The following is a 22,838-nucleotide window of genomic DNA, read 5'->3' as shown; positions in this document are numbered from 1 at the left end:
CGAAAATGGTGGACTTGTGTACGTTTTTTTTATCTGCAACAAAACAGAGACGGAAATGTTGAAACGCTGTAATAAATTCAGACTTTGTACCTCAGTTTTATTAATCAGATATCAGGCATTTACTGGCCCTGTTTGTGTATTGTGTATATTTTTAGAAAACAAACCAAAATTACTCATATGAGCATGGAAATACTGTACATAGCAGCTATGAAATAGTACAGCTCCGACTATAGCGTGGCCGTACACACAAGCACACTTTGCATGCTACATGAACATTGCATGAAACACTTTCACAGTTTGCCATTCACAGTTCATGTGACGGAGACAGAACGTGTGCTATGGAGAATTTGGAGTGTAAATTTGTTGTCAAATGGGGACAAAACTGAGTCTAAATTGAGACTCTTACCAGATCAAAAGAGATTCACACACAAAAACCCCTTTTGATTGATAGATCAGAGCCTCTTTATGATGGCTTTCATTGAAAATGGCACAAACGGGGTACATAATACCTCTCATATATGCTAATTTGCAAACCACAATCCACTTATCATAGTGGATGTGAGAAGGCTGTGTACCAGAGCAGTGACGGTACTGCTCACTTCATCTATGCAAACAGATTCACAGGGTCTTCTACGGTCGCTTAGCAACACATTGCCGGCAGAGAGAAGACAGTTTACATCTCTGTCTTTAGCTTCTGTTGTGATATAACTGAATATAGAGAGTAAAAGCAGATACAGTCATTTTAAACCGCAATATTCTCCCAAAATAATCATCAAACCTTTCCTTTAGATTAATTTAAGTATTTTGGGGCTGTAGCCATTTTTGAATGCTGTAGTGTAACCTAGCAGCATGTTTTTGAAATGACAGTAAAGTGCTGTAAATTTAATTGATTGTCTCTCTACAATATTGTATTTTGGTCTGTGCAAAAATATGAATATTTCACCTGAACTGATCCATTTTTTTAAACAAGACATTACAGGGCATTATTTTTTATTTCAAATAGAAATCAAAATATGGTGTACTTTGGCCTTGAAATTGTACTCAAGGTAAACTTTCATTGTCAACTTTTTCAGAAGAATTAATTTTTCCACTTGTTTCAATTTCCAACATTCATCCTCGTAGGTATGAAATTTGAAAAGTAATCAATGTATTCTTCATTTAATTGCATTATGTCATTTAGTGAGGACAGGTTATAAACGAAGCAGGGAACAATGCCTCGTACACCAAGTCTTTATAGCGTGGGTTGTGGGACGTATGATTCCTTTATGCTTTTGTTATTTTCGGGTGGTCTAGTAATGGCTGCGCAATTAAAAATAATGAACCAAAGACATCACTATGATGTAGTAAAAGCATTGTGCTGAATGTGTGCCCACATACGCCGCTAATTTCTTTTTTTCACATTTCCAAAAAGGGAGCTTATTTTAATCAAATGTCATTTGAAAGCATCCAGCGCATGCATGAAAGCAGAGTTTTATGCCGGGAAGCTGACAAAGACAGCCATTAGATGGATTGAGGTAGAATCGTTTAAGGACATGGAAACACACATAATAGAAATGATGGCAATAAAAGGAAAAAAATGAAATCAAGCATTTTCACAATGTAGTAATTACTACATTGATGACGAAAAACAGCCTAGCAAAAGGGATTCAGTCGGTCTAACTCTGAGAAGCACCAGTATATAAATGGAGTTTGTTGAATAAATGCCAGAAATCCCACATGTGGCTGCAACAACAGCAGGGAATAACATGGGCAACATGGTGATGCGTGAAAATGTTGACAAATCCTATTCGCAGGTCATTACAATCTCAGGTCCTATCTTCAATCTGACGAGCACTTTAAGAGGATGGATTTCATATTCAAAAAAAAAAAACATTCTTCATACAGAGATTCAGAATCAGCAAAAAAGAGAATAGTACTACTGGCATGAAATAAAAGGCAGTTCCTCAGTGTACCCGCATGGTCTAATGCATTAAAGGGGTCATGAACTAAGAAATCAAAATTCCCTTGATCTTTTGACATGTAAGAGGACACTGTACAATAAAAACATCCTGTAAGTTTCAGAACTCAAAACTTTCTCATTACTCTAAAAACAGCTTATATTGAAGCCAATCTGCCAAAACGACAGGTTGTGGAATGTATAGTACTACTGGCATGAAATAAAAGGCAGTTCCTCAGTGTACCCGCATGGTCTAATGCATTAAAGGGGTCATGAACTAAGAAATCAAAATTCCCTTGATCTTTTGACATGTAAGAGGACACTGTACAATAAAAACATCCTGTAAGTTTCAGAACTCAAAACTTTCTCATTACTCTAAAAACAGCTTATATTGAAGCCAATCTGCCAAAACGACAGGTTGTGGAATGTGCCACTCTATGATGTAATAGTGTGGCTAAACACCACCTCCGCAGAGAAAGATCAACGCCTGCTTCTACACCGCTGCCTCTTTAGCCCCGCCCACCGATTCGGGCATGTACTGTAAATGAGAGCGGCAAACGCAGGTCTACGCAGAAATCAAACGATAAAGATGCTCCGAAGAAAACAAGACGCAGTGCAGTGCCAAGTTGTGGAAAAACACAGTCTTTGCATCGCCTTGCTTCTGATCCTAACATTAGGAAACAGTGAATGAACTTTAGTTTTAATGAAGTTCCAGACCGCGTCAGCAAGAACTTGGTCCTTTGCTCACTTCATTTTTCCGTGGATTCATTTACAAACAAAGCACAATTCGATGTGGGATTTTCAGAAAGATTGAAACTAAAAGACAATGATGTGCCAACTTTATTGGATTTAACAGTAATGTCGCATCACACAAGTGTGAGTAACTGTTTTCATTAAGTGGTCACTATTGCTTTGTCTGAGGTTGTTTGATATGTACGGAGTATTTATGCGTTTTTAACCTAAATCACAGCAGCGTTCGAAGGATGTACTGTCAAACATACACAACTGTTAGCCAATCATAGCAATGGCCATTTACCAGAGCCGGTCCTCCCTATACGCAATACGCAAGCTGCGTAGGGCCCCCGAAACACCAGGGGGCCCCCTTGCTCTCAAAGATGATTTAATTTTAATTTGTTTTTGAATTTGGCCTGCAGCTATGTGAAACATGAATGATCATTTCTTTCAATGCAGTGTGCTGTCACCCTTTCTACGTAAAAATCAGTCAAATCATGTAGAAAGCAGTCAGAAGTAATCTATCTTCAGTGAGGCAACATGAGCTCAGGACATCGTGACAATTCAGATCAGAATACAAAGAGCAGTACTCGCAGAGCCGATCCTCCCTATATGCAAAATACGCAAGGGGCCCCTTTGCTCTCAAAGATGATTTAATTTTAGTTTTGTTTTTGAATTTGGCCTGCAGCTATGTAAATATGAATGATCATTTCTTTTAATGCAGTGTGCTGTCGCCCTTTCTACGTAAAAATCAGTCAAATCATGTAATGTAAATGTCGTACAGTCTTGCTCGAGACTAAAAAAAATGAGTTGAAAGCGCACCGAGCCGCGGAAGAGACACTGTTTCTTAAGTGCTTTCCACGAGCGCGATTCGAGACGAAGTGAAACACGGACACTTCACTGACACCACCACAACCCTCACCGCCGCTGCCGCCGACATGGCGTTCACATGAGGGGGGTTAAAAACAAGACAGAAAATAGCCTATTACCTAAATTATGTTTTTTGATGTAAAAATCTTGGTAAGGGACCTCAGAGAACAGTGCAAAATAATAAAAAAAGGCTGCTCATGACCCCTTTAAGCTGTGAGAGACAACTTTTTTCCAATGGACACTACAGACATGTTTCAAAAATCGCAATTCTTCAGCCAACTTCTTTGTGATTACTTTGAAGCTTTTCCATCCACCCCCAAAGTTCAGGCTCCTTCTCGAGAAAAGAACTGGCAGAAAATCCAGAAAGAGATGCCAGGTATTGTTTCCCAGTTTATGAAACATTTTTGTACAGCTGAGCAGCATTGTGTAGCTACAGTACGGACCTACCACTGTCATTTCACCATGTCGCACTTTACTGTATTTTACCCCATGTCACAAAGACAGGGTTTGAAATGTCATTTGTATTATATCAGTGAGCCGCAGATGAGAAAGGAAGAAGAGATGATGTGAGGGGCGAGGTGTTGGTGGGCTGCAGACAGCTCCCGGGAGCCATGGCAACAGCATTCACATAATAGCTGCTGCTCTGCATCAGGTGGAGATGCCACGGAGAGCAAGGAGGAGGACGAGAGAGAAGTGAGTATGATGGATCTGCAAATGAACCCCTGAACAAAGCTGAATCATCCTGAACTGATGCGGCCCCCAAAAGACAGAGTTCGAAATGCCTCTGGCAGACTCTTCAGACCACATATGACTCAGCATTGTGAGTGTTCATCTCAGAAAGTGGTCCGGAGGTCTATTTTTGTGGCCTCATACCGCTGTGCTTCGACCCAAAAGGGGAAAGGCTGTGGGCAAACCATAGTGTTGATCCAGACCACGGAGTCCCCGCAAGCCCAAGTCTGTGTGAGTCCGGCCCTCACGAGGCATTGTGGCGATGGCAGAGGCCTGAGGCTCGACAGGCAGGTTGTTGTGGTTAAGGTCCATGGTGGACAGGAGGTGCCCCAGTGAGTCCCAGCGTCTGGCCGAAGGTAGGCGTATTAGGGAGGAGTAGCCACGTTCTGGAAACACGGTCACGGGGGCCATCTTGCTGGTCTCGGACTCCTGGTGCTCCCTGGAGGACCTGGATGAAGGTTTGGTGTAAGTTCCTCCCCTGGGGTCCGCCAGAACCTCACTGTAAGGGGGCGGTGGATCCTCCATCAATACGGCCTCTTCGTAGCAGGGAGGTTTTCCAAAGACATCTGTTTCTGCTGAGAAAAACAAACCGTTCACTAAAGAACGGGAAGTACACTGCAAGCTGCATCAAATGTACAAGTTTTTAGTGGTATAGTCCTTCACATTTACGCTTATAAGAACTGTTGCCTCGTGACCCCAAGATAATGTGGCCCTTTCTTTTCCAAGTCAGCCCAGACATCATTAAATATATGCAATCACACAACTTATCAGATCAAAAAAACCTCTGCATGAAGTTATCAGAGGACATTAGACCACATAAATGAGGACTCCGTATATTTTATCAGGAGAGGGTAGAGGAACTGAAGCTTTTATTATTTCCTCCAAGGTCACCTCTCACTCCTAGATGAAAACTAGGATAGATTTTCTCCTGTGGAGGGAAGTGATAAACCAGCATATTGAGGTCAGAGATAAGAATGTGTTTGGCTATGACTAGGCAGTGTTTTCCCCCCTATCAGCTGTGCTTTTGCCAGAATGTAAGATGAAAGCCAACCGAAAAAGTCCTAGAGGCTAGCAGTGCCATGTGGAAGCACTTAGCTTATAGGCTCTTCTTAATTATCATGTGTTCTGATATAGGACTGCAGCAAATGGAGGTGGTGCTTCTTAAACTGCACTGCAAACCCAACTTGCGGAAAAACACATTTTGACATTTTCTGAGGACAATGCCAACGCAAAACTCTATGCCAAAATGTGCAAAAAGGTTCTGAGTGGTTGTTAGCAGGTGACTAAAGCATTTTGGGTGGTTGCAAGAGGATTGGTAGGGTGTTCTGGATAGGTAGCACATTGCTATGCTGTTAGTAGGGAATTTTAGGTGGTTTCAAGGATGTTGCTAAAGTTTGCTGGGGTTATCAAAAGAGCCTAAAGGGTGGAATACATTTTTGCCCAGATTTAGAGTTTGGATGCATCAATGCTAGCTGCCAAACGTCAAAGTCAGTCTGCAGATTTTGGTCAATTTAGTCAAATTTTGACAGATTTTACAGAAAATTGTATTATGGGCACAGCCTTTTTTAGCTTCAGACCATGATTCCTTGAAGTCAGAGGATATCAAACGTTTGATATTTTGAGCCGATTTTAGAACACACATCGTTTTCATTTGTCATGTGTCTCCTAGCAACAAGGCACATTTCTACAGTATGCGAGTTTGTTGTGCTCAGAACGACTTGAAAGTATGTGTGATCCTCAGTTCTTTAGTGTATGATGCCCAGTTGTTGTTGTTTTTTTGTTTTTTTTAGCCTTTTACAAAGTCAGCAAGGGTTTCATACCTAGTGTTTTAGATGATGTTCAGATTTTAAAAGTTGTGTAGTGCATTCTAGCCTTTTTAATCTCAATCATATTCTGATTCCTAGATATGGCCATCCATACATCCTTCAACCTGTTTGTCCCATGTACGGTCGGGGGTAGATACGGCCAGGCCAGGACGAAAAGTCTAAGCGATGCAATTTGAAATAACATTCATGTTCAAAGCACAAACAGAGCCGAGTTAGTTACAAATGTTTGTCTTAGCCAGCACTACTAACTAAACAATAGGTCAGTTCCAGACACTCTATAATGTTCAGACCTGCTTATAACATTAACAAAAACTGCATTTATCTTTACTTCTCAAGGACAATGTTATAGCAGAGAGGTCCTTTCTATCGACACTCTTGATGGTGATTTGGAATTTATTCATATACAATATTAAATACATTCTTTGGGGAAAATTTACTTATCATAGATGGTGGTTTGAAGGTATAATATTATACCTAATATTAAAAGAGTATATTAAAAATCACTGCAGATTCTTTCAAACTTTAGATTATATCAAATACAATTTTCTCATATGGTGCCCAAGGCGTCACAGGGGACATAACGAGCCTGTTGTTGTAAAGTGATACAAAGTCTCTTTAAAGAGCACAATTCTTTCTAACTCTTACTCTTTTGTGAGCTGACTTATTACTCCGACCTTGTTTTAATGTGTGGTCATCCATCCTGTGTGTTTGGCACAGGTTTAAAGGGACATTCTTCACCCATGGCCAGGGATCCACCAACACTGGCAGTCTGCCTGTCTGCCAAAGCACATGATTAGCCCGGCTCTAATGCTGCTAGCTCAATGCTGCACTCGTCTGCCTACACAACACCCCACAAGACTCACTGTTACCATGTCATACATGAAAGAATGCAGCTCAGCCTGCCCTCGCTGTGTGAGGTGTTTTGAGTGGTACAGCTCAAGATGGACGATCACTGTTGCTTTAAACACAACATGCTTAATGTATTAATAAAGGGTAATAAAGGTGTAGCATCCTGTGTTTGGTTATTGGATTTTGCTGACTGCTATATAAAAGGGTAAAAAAAAAAGGTACAAGTATGTCATTTTAAGGGTACTGCTCCAGGGACAAGCTGTTGTACCCCAAAAGGTACAATTCTGGCCCCTTATTTTTCTGTGTGTATAGCATTATCGTTAAAGCCATCTATAGGAATTTTAATCAGGTTATGTCTGATTATTAAGACACATGGAGCACTAAAGTTAAAACAGGCTAAGGGACTGTGCCGAGTTTAGTGGATGTAGCTTAAAATGTCTAGTAGGTGTAAGAGTCAAAAAGGTGAAATGTATATATATTTTTTTAAACCTGTAACCTCAAAATCTTTACAAGTCAACATGATTACAGATGTATTCTCACAGCTTCATAACTATGAGACATTACATATTAGAAGAAAAAGATGTAAGAACAAAATGAAAATTAGCCAAGGACACATTACAGTGAAAGAGTATTCACAACTAACCAGTAACCAGAAGTTGGAGAAGGACACGTCGAAACATTTGTCATATCAAAGGTCTAGTCCTATTTTGAGTTTTATTTACCTATATCCTGCTACAGGTTCATTTTATCAACAGACCTAATAATTCACAAACCTCAAATGTTGATTTCATGGAATCTTTAGGGCATGGCTCATTGAAAATGTTCTTCTGAACCACATCTTCTGAAAATATGGTTGGACGAATATAATTCTTAATTTTAATAGTCCCCATATCTCTGACTGCAGACAAAAATGCATTGGATGATTGAGCTTGTTTAAACATCCTACCTTCAGGGACAGTCCAGTTTGCCTGAGGGAGAGTGTGTGTTACAGGCAGCTGTGGAGACATCATTTGAATGGGTGGGCAGAACTGAGGGGGCTCCCTGGGAGGATATCCCCCTCCAGTGCACTCCAGAGGCTCCATCTCCAGCGCCCGCAGGCACTGTTCCCTCAGCCTCTCTTCACGTCGGCGCTTCAGCTTGCGCTGGGCGAAGCTGCAAAAGCAGCAAAGCATGACAATGAGAGCCCAGATCAGCCAGAAGCCGGCAAAGCACGCCAGAAACGTATAGGTGCCCTGCGACATCACCATGATTATCACCTTGATGAGGTTTGGCCCTCCAGGATCCAGTGGGAGGATTTAAAGTCTGATTATGTTGTGGAGTTCACTCACCAAGTCTCATAGCTACCATATTTCTACAAATCCTGGAGTTTAAAACCATTAAGAGTCTATCCAAGTGTTTGCTGAGCTCATTTTCTCAAAGTTAACCAGAAGTCAGTTTGAATTGTGTTTCATGAAAATGCAAGATTTCCGATATATTGCAAAAGGGAAACTGAAGAGCCACTTTCCGACGGTCTGCCAGGGCCTCTTTTACAAGAAGAAATGAATATCTGCAGATGCTCTTTTGCTGACAGCTGGTGCAATGAGGGAATGCTAAAGTCTCACAGTGCCTGGGTCTCCTCCTGTGTTGTGATCCTCCGCTGAGCAGATCAGGGCTCTTCAGATCTCCAGAGGACATCGGCAGTCACGCTGCTCAACAAAGGGAAAGAACATAGAAGGGGGCAGCCATCATAAGTTATGAACTTGTCATATTTTCAAAACACAGACCTTTAATATTTCACACACAATAACCCATTTCATAATTAACCTCAGCTGTTCAAGCAAGCCTCGCACAATGACTTTAGGGGGTAAGTATCAATTTCGTACATTGAGAGAGTTGGAGTAAACAAAGTTTTCCAGAAAGATTGTGAGGAAACAGTGTTAACAGCATGAATTTTCATTTACTAATGTATTTTGAGACGCTTGAACATTAATGATGGCTTTCAACGTTGCACCTCTTCATCTGTTAATGATAGCTCTCGACTGCCGAAAAACTCATATGCCATTTTATCAATAAGATTAAGACAACTTATATAACCAGCTCTGATCTTGTCAAATGCTCTATTAAAGCTTTTTCCCCACACACATTTACATCTCTATCCAAATAAGATCTTGGTGACCTTGAGGAAATAGATTCAATCTTTGTCCTGCTTCATTGGCATTTTCTTTTTGGTGTTTCTACAGCATGTGGTCATCCATTTCTGACTGCATCGACATACTACCTTAAAATTGATTCAGTTATGTCATCTTTGGAGGACATAACCTATAGATTACCTGAAAGAACTACCAGAGCTGCATTACACTGGAGACAAGTATTGATTGATAAATAATGGTTGATTCCTAAAATTTTACCTATGGAAGCCCTGATTCCTGATTTAGTGTCCGTTATGTTTAGCATAACTACCTACCTTGGTAGGCATTCAGTTTAGAGGAATGGTCAGAGAACTCTTATTAAACACTGGCTTTTTTTACATGAATGAGCAGGAGGCTGTCATCGCCTCTTACTTAACTGAAGAAGAAATGTGACTTTGCCTAACCTCAATAATGTCCCCCATTATCACAATTTCACTGATATAAACAATGAATTGTATGCGTCTTTAAAAATAGGCTACATAAATAAATAAATAAATACATACTAGAACCTTAACTATTTGATTAAAATTATATAATGTTTTATGATATAACCAAATACATTTCACACAAGAATAAGAGGTGTAAATTTATTTAATTACAGCATGAAACCGCATATTTAATGTTTGGTAAGCTTATATCTCCAGTCCTTACAATAAATGAACAAATCCATAAATAAATAATCCAATGATGGCCGTCGTTTAATATACATGGAATGATGTGCAGTCTCTCAGGTGGGTGATATTTGTGGAAAAATGTGCGCAATTGGAAATGACAGATGAACATTATATTACGAACAGTAGGGGGGGAAATAAAAATAAAAATAAATCAAGGACATGAAAATGTTAACTTATAAACGTCTGCATCACCATTGAGCTTTTATTAGGCGTATACTACATTCGGTTTTTCGTAATACCTTTAACCACCTATAGATTACATGTTCGTAATTTTAAACAAACACATATGCCTCTAAGATCGTACTTACATGATAAGCGTCTTCCAGTCATGATGAGTTCATTTTCAGACGCGTGACACCGTTTCAATGGACTGGACGTGACTCAATCCAAATAAAGTTGCGGCAGTTGTCAGTGGCACAGAATGTTAACAGCAGACTTGTTGGTAGAGGAGTGTGTTCTTTCGTGTCTTCACTAATGTTTACCTGGATAAACAGAAAGCGTTTCGAGTTCCGCGTCATTCCTCGAGGTCGTGATGCGCGCGGTATTTAATGGACACCTGTAAATGACGCGCGCGTCATGAAACACCCACATTGGCACTCCGCGCGCGATGCGCTGCTGCTGTCACTAGGACTCTGTATCAAACTGAGAATAACGGTTCTCCAAACAAACTGACATGATCGCTCCTCCTTTTTTAACTGTTTGTAGAACAAAGCGATCGAAGTGTTACGATTTTGTCTGAATAGGCTTGTTTGTTGTGTGTTTAATGAGATCAGTAATCTCGTCGGTTGTTGGTGGTGTGACTATTTAATACTACTTAATTATTTTAAACATTGATTTTCACATGGACGGTTGACCTTTAAAATACATTCATATAAATGAATAAAAATACATTCACGTAAGATAAAGGCTCTGTCCGGACATATAGGCCTATGTTTCAGTAACCAAAAAAATTTTGAATATAGAAGATGTGCAAGAAAATTCTGCATAGGAATGAACATGGCCAAGAGCATTCTGTATTGGAAAGAACATTTTCAAGAGCATCCTTCATAAGAGAATATGCTCGAGAACATTTTGCATAGGAGAGAACATGTTCAAGATCATTATGATTAGAAAAGAACATGTATCCTGCATAAGAGAGAATATGTTTACCTGGGAGAGCATGTTTATGTTGTTCATGTATAGGAGAGAACATGCTCAAGAACATTTTGAACAGCATAGAACATGCTCAAGAACATTATGCATAGGAAAAATATGCTCTAGAGTAGTTTGCATAGGAGAGAGCATGCTCAAGAACATTCTGTATCCGAGAGAACATGCTAAAAACATTTGAATAGGATAGAACATGCTCAAGAACATTTTGCATAGAAGTGAGCATGCTCAAGAACATTCTGTATAAGAAAGAACTTGCATAAGTACATTCTATATAGAAGAGAACATGCTCAAGAACATTTTGCATAGGAAAAAATGCTCAAGAAACTCCTGTAGAGGAACGAACATTCTTAAGAACATTTTGCATATAGAAAGCAAAAGCATGCTCAAGAACATTCTTTATAGGAGCTTTATATATGCTCGCAAACATTCCGAGAACATTCTGTATAAACATGCTCAAGAGAATATAGGAGAGAACATGCTCAAGGACATTTTGCAGAGACGAGAGCTTGATCAAGAACATTCTGTATAGGAGATAATATGCTTAAAAACAATTTGAAAAAGATAGAATCATGTTCAAAACATTCTGTATAGCAGTGTTTCCCAACCCTGTTCCTGCAGGCACCCCGGTACATTTTGGATTTCTCCCTTACCTGACCCATCCATTTCAGGTCTTGGAGTTTCTACTAATAAGCTAAGTTTATCCGGGTGTGTTTGATTAGAAATAGTTTGGATGTTAGTGATGGGGTGCCTCCACTGGGGTTGGGAAACACTGCTGTGTAGATTGCAACAGCAGCCTTTTTGTTCCTTAAGTATTTTTTACTTAAGGAGCACTTTAAGTTTGAATAAAAATAAGGCAGTGAAAATTATATAAGGCTCCAGTGTACCAGTGCATATTCAAGTGTTTCAAATATGGCATTTTATATTAATTAAATTCATAAAAATGTATATATATTATAGAAATATACATGAATGTATTATATACATGTTTATTACATGAACGTATATTAATTTGTATTGTATTTACTTTCGGCCCAGCCAGATCCCTGACTTAAACCCAATTGAGCATCTCTGGAGAGACCTAAAAATGGCTGTCCACCAACGTTTACCGTCCAACCTGACAGAACTGGAGAGGATCTGCAAGGAGGAATGGCAGAGGATCGCCAAATCCAGGTGTGAAAAACTTGTTGCATTTTTCCCAAAAAGACTCATGGCTGTATTAGATCAAATGGGTGCTTCTACTAAATACTGAGCATTTTTCAGTTTTTCTTTTTTAATAAATTTGCAAAAATGTCAACAATTCTGTGTTTTTGTGTCAATATGGGGTGCTGTGTGTACATTAATGAGGAAAAAAAATTAACTTAAATGATTTTAGCAAATGGCTGCAATATAACAAAGAGTGAAAAATTTAAGGGGGTCTGAATACTTTCCGTACCCACTGTATATCATCATCACTTAAACTCCTCTAATATGGGCATTCAGTGCCTGATTAGAATACAATGTCACTTTATTTATTTATTTATTTATTTATTTAGTCATTTAGCAGATAACAAAACTCAAATTGAGTTCAGCTGGACACACTTTCCTGTTTATCACACCAAATGGCCAAGCAAAGCGCACGACACTGACAAGGTACGCGATACAGTACGAGACCAAACGCCATTTCAGCATGTCTCCACAGTAAACAAAACAAGCGTTTCCTAGCAACGATAACTGCGCTAAACACTGAGACAAGAAATAAATACACTTACAAGCTGCTTTTAACTTCTGCTGATTGACTGCTTCTCACAAAGAGTATTTCTTTACACTGTTTTGCTGGCGCTTGAACACACTTTCCTGTTTATCACAACAAATGGCCAAGCAAAGCGCACGACACTGACAAGGTACGCGATACAGTACGAGACCGTAAGTATCTAAGATACAAAAGTATCTTTGTATCTTACTGTACCGAGACAGTAAGATACAAAGATAAGATAACTTTGTGTCTTATCTGAACAGTTGTTTTTCTTTTTCTTATTTATGATCATTTTAAATCTTTTAAATTATTATACATATAATTGTCAATGCTATAGAAGACATTATAAATTATAGAGTCAGTGATGTTCATACAAATGTTCATTCAAATATAGAATCAATGCGTAGCATAACATTTTTTTGATTAGCCTGCTAGTTTTTCCTACACCCTTTTCCTACATTTTCATGCATAATTCATCATGCATTATATACAGCTATCCCCCTGGATCCTAGGTGGTCTCAACTTGATGGGTAGACAAAACTGTAGCACCAAATGGACCTGTGAAAATAAGGACTGTTTCCAAACAGGTTTTCTAAACACTAGGGTTGCCAGGTCTACAATAAAATCGCAACCCAAACTCAAACTCGCAAATCTGTTAATCAGTGTCTCTATAAAAGACTTGGATAAAACTACTCAGATTACTTTAACAATGTCTTTATGTACTTTTTAAAGCATGAAAATGTTTATCATGTAGACTTTCAGTGGATGGGGGGTGGGGAAATGAGCAGCAAATATTAAAAAATATTTTCATTTGTGTTATAAAACTGAATGGAAGTCTTATGGATTTGGAATGACATGAGGGTGAGTAAATGAGGACAGAGAGATGAATATATATATATATACACATAAAGGACTGACTTGTATATAACATAGTGGTAGAGGTTCCATTTACCACATACTATTTACTCACCGGGGCTTAAAGTTTGAGTCATTTTCCTCTATTATCCCACAAGAGAAAGGCAATGTCGTTAGTTCTGAATGGAGTAAGTGATTTAGAAAAAATGACACCGTGATCTCGAAGGAGGCAAAAGGTCACTCTTTCTGATTGGCTGACCTCTTTCTGCCTCGTGTGGTGTGCCCTCAATGACAGGAATTGACCCACAGACGCTCTGTGTGACGGATCCCATGCCAGCAGACTCAGAGTGTGACACAATTCACCCTTCCTCACAATACAGATACAATCAGTGACACATTGACTCGTACACTTGAGACAACGAGAGTCATTGTCCAATGAGTAATAGTAAAAATTTCATCGTTACAAAGGCCTGCTTGCGTTTTTCTCTCTCTGCTTTGGCAATATTCACAGAAATTTAGCATGAGCGTAGTCTCGAGATCAGTGTGAAAAGTAAGCCTGCCACACATTTCACAGGAGCATGACTTCACACTGATTTAGACAGCGTGGCTTAACCTTGATTCCTTGGGAGACAAAATAGTTTCATTCTATTAGAAAGAAGCGCATTATTAACTTGTCAAATAAAACTTGTTAATGATCATTAAGAATTGTAGAGAGATTCAAACTTTGTACATTAGTAGATGGGTTATTTGTTGGTCTATAATTTAATGTCTGACACCGTTTTCTCTAGTTCTTCATTAATTTGACCTATAATGTAAACTGAGTAACAAAGGATCTTATTTTCCATGGTTTATTAATATGTTTTATATATACGTATATACTGTGATACTTTTTTCAGGCATCTTTGACGAATAGAAAGTTCAAAAGCACATAATTTTTTTGAAATATAAGTCTGTTGTAACAAATGTATTTAATGTCACTTTTGATCAATTTAATGCATTATAAAAACAAAAAATAATACACACATACACACAATCAAAAAAAAAAAAATCCATAAAACCTGGGTACAAAGTAATGTATTAATACTGTTTTTTTTACAGGGGTTTTACTGTATTTTGAATGTTTCGCTGCATTGCGTGTGTTTCAGGAATATCAGAAATATCTGTATAATAGATAATCTCCTGTCAGAAAATTACCAGTACATTTTCCTGTGCCTTTTCCCCCCAGAGTGTACATACATACACTGGAAATACGAGGAAAGACAAAATCTATTGTCTTTGTACTAAAAAACATTTGCTTAATCTGTTTGATAATTCAAAGTATTTTCTGAAAGTGCATTTTTACCCACTGCTCGATACAAGATTACTTGCAGATACTTAAGGTGTTCACTGTTTGCTTCGGTTCATGCCTACAGGACTTTGACTTTGTGTTACAAAACACAGGATTTCCTCTGTTTCAGCCATTCAGTTGCAGACTTGTGTTTAGGGTCTTTGTTGGGTAACACTTTATTTCGATAGTCCACTTTAGACATTCTATTAACAGTAAGTAACTTTGCAACTACATGTCAACTAGCAGTTAGTAGAGTATTAGTAGACGGTCTGCTTAAACACTTTCTTTGTCAGCTTATTCTACTAACCCTAAACCTACCCTAACAGTCTACTCTGAGAGTTAGTAGACATGTAGTTGCAAATTAATGAGAATTAGTTGACATGTAGTTGACATGTAGTTACAAAGTTACGTATAGTTAATAGAATGTCTAAAGTGGACTATCGAAATAAAGTGTAACCCTTTGTTGTTCTAGACGACCCACTTTCTTTTAAGCTTCATCTTACAGATGGATACCCTAATACTCTTCAAGTACAATCTACAATTCCCTAGTGACTACAAACTGCCCAGTTTCTAATTAAAGGTGGTAAAAATAAATTTATTTATTGAATTTCTCTATTTTATGAAGCTGATTATCATATAAGGTCATATTGTTCTTTGAACAAAGATTGAACTCTGTATCAACATGTTTAATGAAGCCACAACAAAGTTTCTTGTGCTTTTTGTTTTGTCAGAGTTTTATGTGCTTTATAATTGTGCTCACATTTAAGGACAAACTAATCACAACATCACTCCTGGAAAGGATCTGTTCCTTGAACATCATTATCATATTAAGTGAATATCAACTTATAAGCGGTTTGGATTATATGGTAAAGCTGACACAAACAAAATCCCACAAGGAGTATATAAGCCCTTGTGTTTTCTGTGTTCTTTGTCTGGTCTTGTCATTCATGGTGGTTTGGTGTTCTCATTCTGTTTCCTGGTTTGCTCTTTCTATTCCTGGATATGTTTGTTTTGTTAATAAAACTAACTTCGCACTTGGATTCAACTCTTCTTTGTTTTTGTTTTTAGTTCACCTGACATTACAGTAACTACATCACCTTAAAATATAATTTACCTCAAAAAGTTAATCTACCATCACGTCTTCTATGTAAATAAGACAATTAGGCTAATGTTCCTCAAATTACAGTATGTGTCGCATACAGTATCATATTATGTAACAGAAACACGGCCTAATTAATCACTATTTTGTTTTTTTTCACATTTTAAATTTCAACATACAGCGAGAATTAGCCTATTACTTATTGGCTAGCACAATGCTAGCCAATCAGCTTGCTAAATTAGCATTTTTGTTCACATAATTAATGTAGTAGACACTTTTATCCAAAGCAACTTACAAATGAGGAACACGAGGAATTTATCACAAGAAAGCCAATCGGCATGTTAGCGTAGCTACCATTGCTACAAAAGAATAACTGGAAATTCTATTATAATTTACTTTTTGAACAGGCATTATAAATGGCTACTTTTTGGAGTCCAAATGGCATAAGATTTCAGGGGAAAATTCCAAGTGGCATCCATTCCTAATGTTATTAGACCCTTAAACATGTAGTTCACAACTCGGATGCTTTTCTAATAGCTGTCCCTCAGCGTCAAAACATACCTAACCAGCATATGCTGGTTTTTTCAACAGGGACTTCATGTTGACTAGTACAACCTTGGTTAGGTACAGCAGAAATGCTTTTCAAACCTTTCATCGTCAACAATCCCCCCTCCCTCCTCGTTCTCGCTAAAGGCCCTTGAGCTAGATGCCATGTCTACACCTCACAGACGGTGTGTGATGGGCTCAGTTTCACTCTTCTCCAAATGTTAAAAAATCCAGAAGAGTCTATTTGCAGCATATTATTTATTTCTTTTAAAGCCCTCTTAAAGATCGTTGCCCAGCAACAGAGAGAAAGAGTGGAGAGGAGAGCGAGGTGCAAGGGAACGTGGACGTGCATGGATGGTTTGCAGCCATGAGCAGCTTCAACCCAACAGGAGATGGTCTAGCAGAAAATGGCACTCACGATTTGAGCTGTGTGTAAGGAGGCTGAACTGAGACTAGCGTGCTGCATAATAAAAGTGACATTACCTTTCATTAGGATTGGATATCAAGGTATTGAGTGATCAGATGAAGCCCATCTGCTGTTTATCTGCCCATCTGACGTAAAAAAAGAAGGGTATCAAAAATTTAGAGACACCATTACTATCAGACTAAGTGTGCAGTAGCGGCCCACTAAAGAGTCCAATTTGGTTCTGTCTGTCTATTACTCTCATTTTCTAGGATAGTTAGGATAGTTTTTTTTTAATGAAAAATCTGTCATCATTTAGTCACCTTCACAGTTCTAAACCTTCATGAGTTTCTTTGTTTTGTGGAACAAAAAAGGAGTTATTTTGAAGAATGTCGGTAAACTATTTTGGTGACCATTGACTTATGCCCCAAAAAACCTGTGACATTTCTCAAAATTCCTTCTTTTATGTTCTACAAAAATCATAAAGGTTTGGAACGACACAAGGGTGAGAAATGATGACAGAAAGTTAATTTTTGGATGAACTATAACTTTAAGGTGATCATTATATGAAGTACCGAAATATGACAAAAGCTTACATCACTAATACTGAAAGATTTGAACGAAATTCGGATCAGTTCTTAAAGACAAGCTTAGATGTTGCTGCCTTGTCTAAAAGTATACAACAGTTTTAACATTTTGTTTTTGTAAAGGATAAGTAATATCAAGAGTGCTGTTGTTCCATTGTTATTGTGCTATTTCAGAGGAGCCCAATTTCATGAAAATGCGTATAGTACGCAAAAAAACAACAACAGAAAATCGTGGTATTGATATGCAAAAATTTACTTTGGCGTGCATATGATACGTACGTGTTTGGCGTGCATATAATACGCAGGTTTTCGCGTGCATATGATACGCAGGTTTTCGCGTGCATATGATACGCAATTTGTTGGCATGCATATGATACGCAATTTGTTGGCATGCATATGATATGCAGTTTTCACGTACATATGATACGCATCTACCCCACAACCCTAATCCTACCCATTGCGTATCATTTGCACGCCAAAGTCAATTTCTGGGTATAAACCCTACACCAAATCGAAACATAAACTTGTGTTATTGATACGCACTTTCATGAGATGGGGTTGTTCAGACCAACAACAAGAACAACAACACAATTGCGAGGGTCATATTGACTTCATGAAAAAGTTCCAAAAACAAGGATTTAATATTTAGTAACTTGCACAATATTGCGAGTTATTTTTGTCTGTTTTTGCTCCGCCATAGAAAATAGTTCCAAACAAATTCAAAACAGAATTGTGCAAGAACTGAATAATTCATTGAAATGACACACTCATCAAGCCCTTCTGGTGTATTGATGTAACCTTCAGAAATTGTCACTGAAAAATACCCAGACTGACAGTCTGTCTCGGACACACAAACACAGGCAGCGCAGTGATATAAACAGTGAAAATCTCAGTGCTCTTGGAATGCTGTTCAGAACTGGAACTTAAAGGTCAGACCAGGACCTTTTAGATATGAACTTTTGATATGCCAAGACGGTGCAAACATATTACTATCAAAGAGAGAAAGTGCAATTCACAATATGGCGGAATAAGTCTTGTCTTCTAAATAAAAGATCCTATCATCAATTGGTAAAATCGTTGCATCACTGCAGCTGCTAGTAGAATCTCCGGTTTTCCATAGAAACAGTCCGTTTCCTGAGATGCGAGGTTAGGACTACACATGCGTATTGGCTGGCCCAGCCTGAAATATATACTTTTTTAACACTATTTGAGCATTAAAAAACAACATTTAAGGGGCAGTTCATGTCTCATTTTGTAAATTAAATATATAATTTAAATGTGAGTGTGGCAAGCATTTTTTGAGATTTCTGGATTTCTCCATTTAAGCAGATTCTCATCACCACCTGCATTTGGTGGTTATCAGTGTATTACAAAGGTACAAAACAGATTTCAGTACTGCAATAGGTTGGTATATTAACATTATATCAGTTAATGAAATTACGTTATTTAACTGTAAATTTAAGTTAAAACCGTAAAACGTTGCTACCGTATTTTTTTACGGTAAAATTCCAGCAACCACAGCTTTTTTTTTTAGTGTAGTCTTGGATGCCTGAAATAGCTACCTGGATACATTGCAAATATGGCCGCCAAGTGAACAGACTTTCCTTGAAAGGGACTTAGGGATAAGAACAGCTGGAAGTTTAACTCAGGCAGCTGACACATGTGCAATAAAAGTTTCATGCTTGTCCAGTGTCTGCTATTTCTTCTTTCCAGAAGTTAGGATTAATAAACCGTCTTTGCATTTGTTAAAAAAATAGAGTTGCATATCTCTTAACCCACTTTAAGTTGCGTTCACATTTACCTTTAGTCGGCAAATTGCCACATACGGAACCCTGTCATTTCAACAGGCTTGAGGGCACAGATATTTCATCGGGTTTAATTTCCTCACGCATAGCTGTTTGGTTTAAAAGTCACGTCTGTTGTGAGTGGTCCTTCATGAATTGCGACACCATTGAAAATAGACAGACATTTTTGCCTGAATAAATTTGCTAATGTCAGACAAATAAGGTGGTGTTAATGGTACAGCAGCTTGGGCATTGCTATGGTGTTGCAAATTGAAGACAGATAGATTTTGAATGAATTCAAATATGAAGTAAATTGAAGAACCACACAAAAACTAACCAAATAAAAATTTATTGAAGTTGAATACTACTGCAGAAAAAATGAAAAACAAACAAAATTCTGTTTGTTACACAGAAGACCTGCATGAGAGGCCATGCGCAATGTACAGGCTTCACAGGCCAGAGACAGACAGCAGAAACCAAACAGAGGGAAAATGAGCATCAGTGCTTTGACAAGAAAAAAACGTTTACTCTACAAACTCCATCACTGTCATCATCATCATCATCATCATCATCAATACAAATTTACACCAAAGTCTATAAGCAACGTTCCAAGTGGCATGTCTTTTATGCAACTTTAAAATGGACAAATATAGACCAGAAACTTGACATTACTTTATCAGTAAGGCAGTGTACGAATATTAAGCAAATAAAAACATACATAACGATGGCAGTAACCTGAGTGAGAATCAACTATTGAATTCAGCAAAAAATTAGTATTCAATGTGCAATCCAGAAACCATTTTTTTTGTATCACATTCAAATAAGGCTTCAAGAACAGGTACAAGACAAGTTTTCATTGCAACAAAACACATTCTTCTGGCCTTAAATGAAAGGGCTATGGACTTCTACATATTATGCAAAAGAAAAGAAAAGAAAAGCTGCTGCTTCAAAATAATACAGATATGTTAAAATCTGTTTTTACAAAATTACAATTAAGTCACTATTAGCAAAACAACTCAATAGTAAGTGAAAATAACAATGGCACATTGACAAATTAAACCTCTATTAGAAATTAGAGTGGCCAGATCCTCCAGTTATACACCATTCTTTACTCATATTAGCACATTATACACAGTTACAAAAAAAAAATCATATTTGATTCTATAGCCCTCAATGGCATGTTGTTTGCTAATGGAACATGATGCTTAAACTGGCACCATACACTTTGAGGCTTAAAAGATGTTTATACTCTTTTAAAAACAACAACAACAACAACAGAAGTACTAATATGACAAGAGTTCATATCACAGGGTCTGTTTTTATTGTTGACAACTGAAATGAATTAATAACACTGACAAATGTGGCTGGAAGTTTGCCATTTTCATTTTGACACGGACCTTTAAAGCGCTGGCATGTCTAATTCTCAGTACAAGTCTTGTTTGGTAAGAAATTTTGAGTTTAGCTCCACCACTGCCTTGAGGTAAACATGAAATCTGTGCACATACACTCTAAAAAATGCTGGGTTAAATATAACCCAGCATTTTTTTTTTAGAGTGTACACTCAGACATACAGCTTTTAGGCACACGTACTGTACATACACAGTTATAAATTCGCAAACAGAAAATATCAGTGCATTGCACAAAAGCAACAAAAAATGTACAACTGTGACAGAAATGATCACTTCACAGTGTTAAAAGCCTGGCTCAGGAAAACATTGAGTCAAACTAAGTTCCGTCTCGCTCTAGATTAAAAATGTTATCATTTTATACACCTTTATAAAGTAGTTATACTTATAAAATCCATTATTGCTAAAAAAACAAAAAAAAACAAATCAAATTTACAACTGTACAGTGCGGTAGAGACTGGAATGTATTTGAGTTTATCCAAGAGAATTAACGTAAACTGCAGATGGATGAGAAAGTGTTGACAGTCAAGGATCCACCATGTCATTAGCTGATGGTGCTTCCATGGACTTCCTGTTTTACAGACCCTTGAGTTGGAAGGTCACCGATGTTACGCATTCAGCTAGGCTTCAATACAAAGTCCAAAAGCTTTTGCGAGTTACTACGATGTCCAACATAAGAATTCACAAGTTTTGGGAAAAAAATTAATACAATTAACATCCACAGGGCACAGTAATATTTGAGGTAAAACAACAGCAAAGAAAATAGAAAGTGTGTGCACAAAATGCTAAGCTAACTCAAAAACATGACATTTGAATAAAAATCCCTAATGATGAGTACCTTAATACTTCAAAGGGCACCTTCTATGAAGATGGAGGACAAAAATTGTACTGGTTTGGTCTTAAGTGCATCAATCAAGATCAAATTTACAACAAAGTTCCCAAGACATCATGTTTCCAAGCAACTGAAAATGTAAAGAGCTTATTGTGATTGCAGGGGATATATAACACAAAACAAAACACAAAACATTTCTTTTTGGCAAATTCATTTTTGTTTGACCTACATATAAAAAAAAGCAGCAATTAAATTATACGCACATTCACACCGGCATCTGAAATGTGGCTTGTATTCTACAGTAAAAAAAATCAAGAATGGGTAAGACGAGTGTCGTCCATTGTTTTGCCTGTTTTAGGTGGACTCCTCTGACCACAAGCTGCCACGCTTGTCACATGCTTGCATTTATAATGGGCAGCATACTCTACTGTGATGCTACACTTTTCCCTTCCCACACATACCATATAAATATAGTTTACAGTAAAATGAATCTTAAACTTAAAGGGTTAGTTCACCCAAAAATGAAAATTCTGTTGTTAATTATTCACCCTCATGTCGTTCCAAACCCGTAAGACCTTTGTTCATCATTCTTCACAAATTAAGATATTTTTGATGAATTCCGAGAGCTCTCTGACCCTCCATAGACAGCAAGGATATTACCACGATCAAGGCACAGAGCCATAGTAAGGACATCGGTAAAATAGTCCATGTGACATCAGTGGTTCAACCGTAATTTTACGGAGCTACGAGAATACTTTTTGTGCGCAAAGAAAACAATTACCGTATTGGCCCGAATATAAGACGACCCTGATTTTTCCAGATGTACCTTTTGGAAAAAGGCTTTTTAAAAACCAAATCTTGTTTTTTCTCAGTAAAACACATTTTGTCTTCAATTATTTTCATATTGCATATTTTTCCTATTTTAATTTTTGTTTTGAAAGTATGGTAAAAACTGGTAAAATGTACCAACAATCACATTTAAAAAATATACACTTTTTGATATACCATAAAAAAAAAAAAAAACAGATAGCCCATCTGAATTAGGACATTTAGGCTATCCATCTAATAGTAGCCTACCAAAATCTTATTAACAGTAGAAGTTAAATCTTACTGTAGTCTTCAAATCTGGGTACTGTCTTACGTTTTAAAATCACCAAGGGAGTTTGGTGCCATCAGCCTAACGTGACAGTCACGACTCGTGCAGCTGTAAGGTTTTCTGCTTCTTTTGTTTTTACTTGCGATCTTTACAACACGCATTACATTACATATTTCATGGCACACTCGTTTTATGCGTATTTGGCGCCACCTAGTGTTGTGGGTGTATTATTGAC

The 22,838-nt window shown here is 37.8% G+C and overlaps 1 protein-coding gene across 2 annotated transcripts; it reads right to left on the bottom strand.

Moving 5' to 3' along the window:
- Nucleotides 1–3,828: 3,828 nt before the first annotated feature.
- Nucleotides 3,829–10,396, bottom strand: LOC107732315 (proline-rich protein 7-like). 2 transcript variants are annotated; one of them, XM_016543600.1, is made up of 3 exons: nt 10,093–10,396; nt 7,889–8,627; nt 3,829–4,842 (listed from the first exon to the last, which is right to left on the bottom strand). In XM_016543600.1, the coding sequence occupies exons 2-3, from the start codon at nt 8,187–8,189 to the stop codon at nt 4,406–4,408; spliced, it is 738 nt and encodes a 245-aa protein (XP_016399086.1). In that variant the 5' UTR covers nt 8,190–8,627; nt 10,093–10,396; the 3' UTR covers nt 3,829–4,405. The 2 variants fall into 2 exon arrangements, with proteins under 2 accessions (XP_016399086.1, XP_016399087.1); XM_016543601.1 differs by having other exon boundaries at nt 3,829–4,839.
- Nucleotides 10,397–22,838: the final 12,442 nt, after the last annotated feature.

This window comes from Sinocyclocheilus rhinocerous, unplaced genomic scaffold (assembly GCF_001515625.1).
Source record: "Sinocyclocheilus rhinocerous isolate Xijiao unplaced genomic scaffold, SAMN03320098_v1.1 scaffold249, whole genome shotgun sequence".
NCBI lineage: Eukaryota > Metazoa > Chordata > Actinopteri > Cypriniformes > Cyprinidae > Sinocyclocheilus > Sinocyclocheilus rhinocerous.
This window is presented reverse-complemented; position numbering and strand designations above follow the sequence as displayed.

Coding starts and splice junctions, on each gene's coding strand:
- LOC107732315 (XM_016543600.1), bottom strand. CDS start 8,189: ATGGTGATGTCGCAGGGCACCTATACGTTTCTGGCGTGCTTTGCCGGC. Junction 4,843..7,888: donor AAACTGGACTGTCCCTGAAG/GTAGGATGTTTA, acceptor TGTTTTTCTCAG/CAGAAACAGATGTCTTTGGA.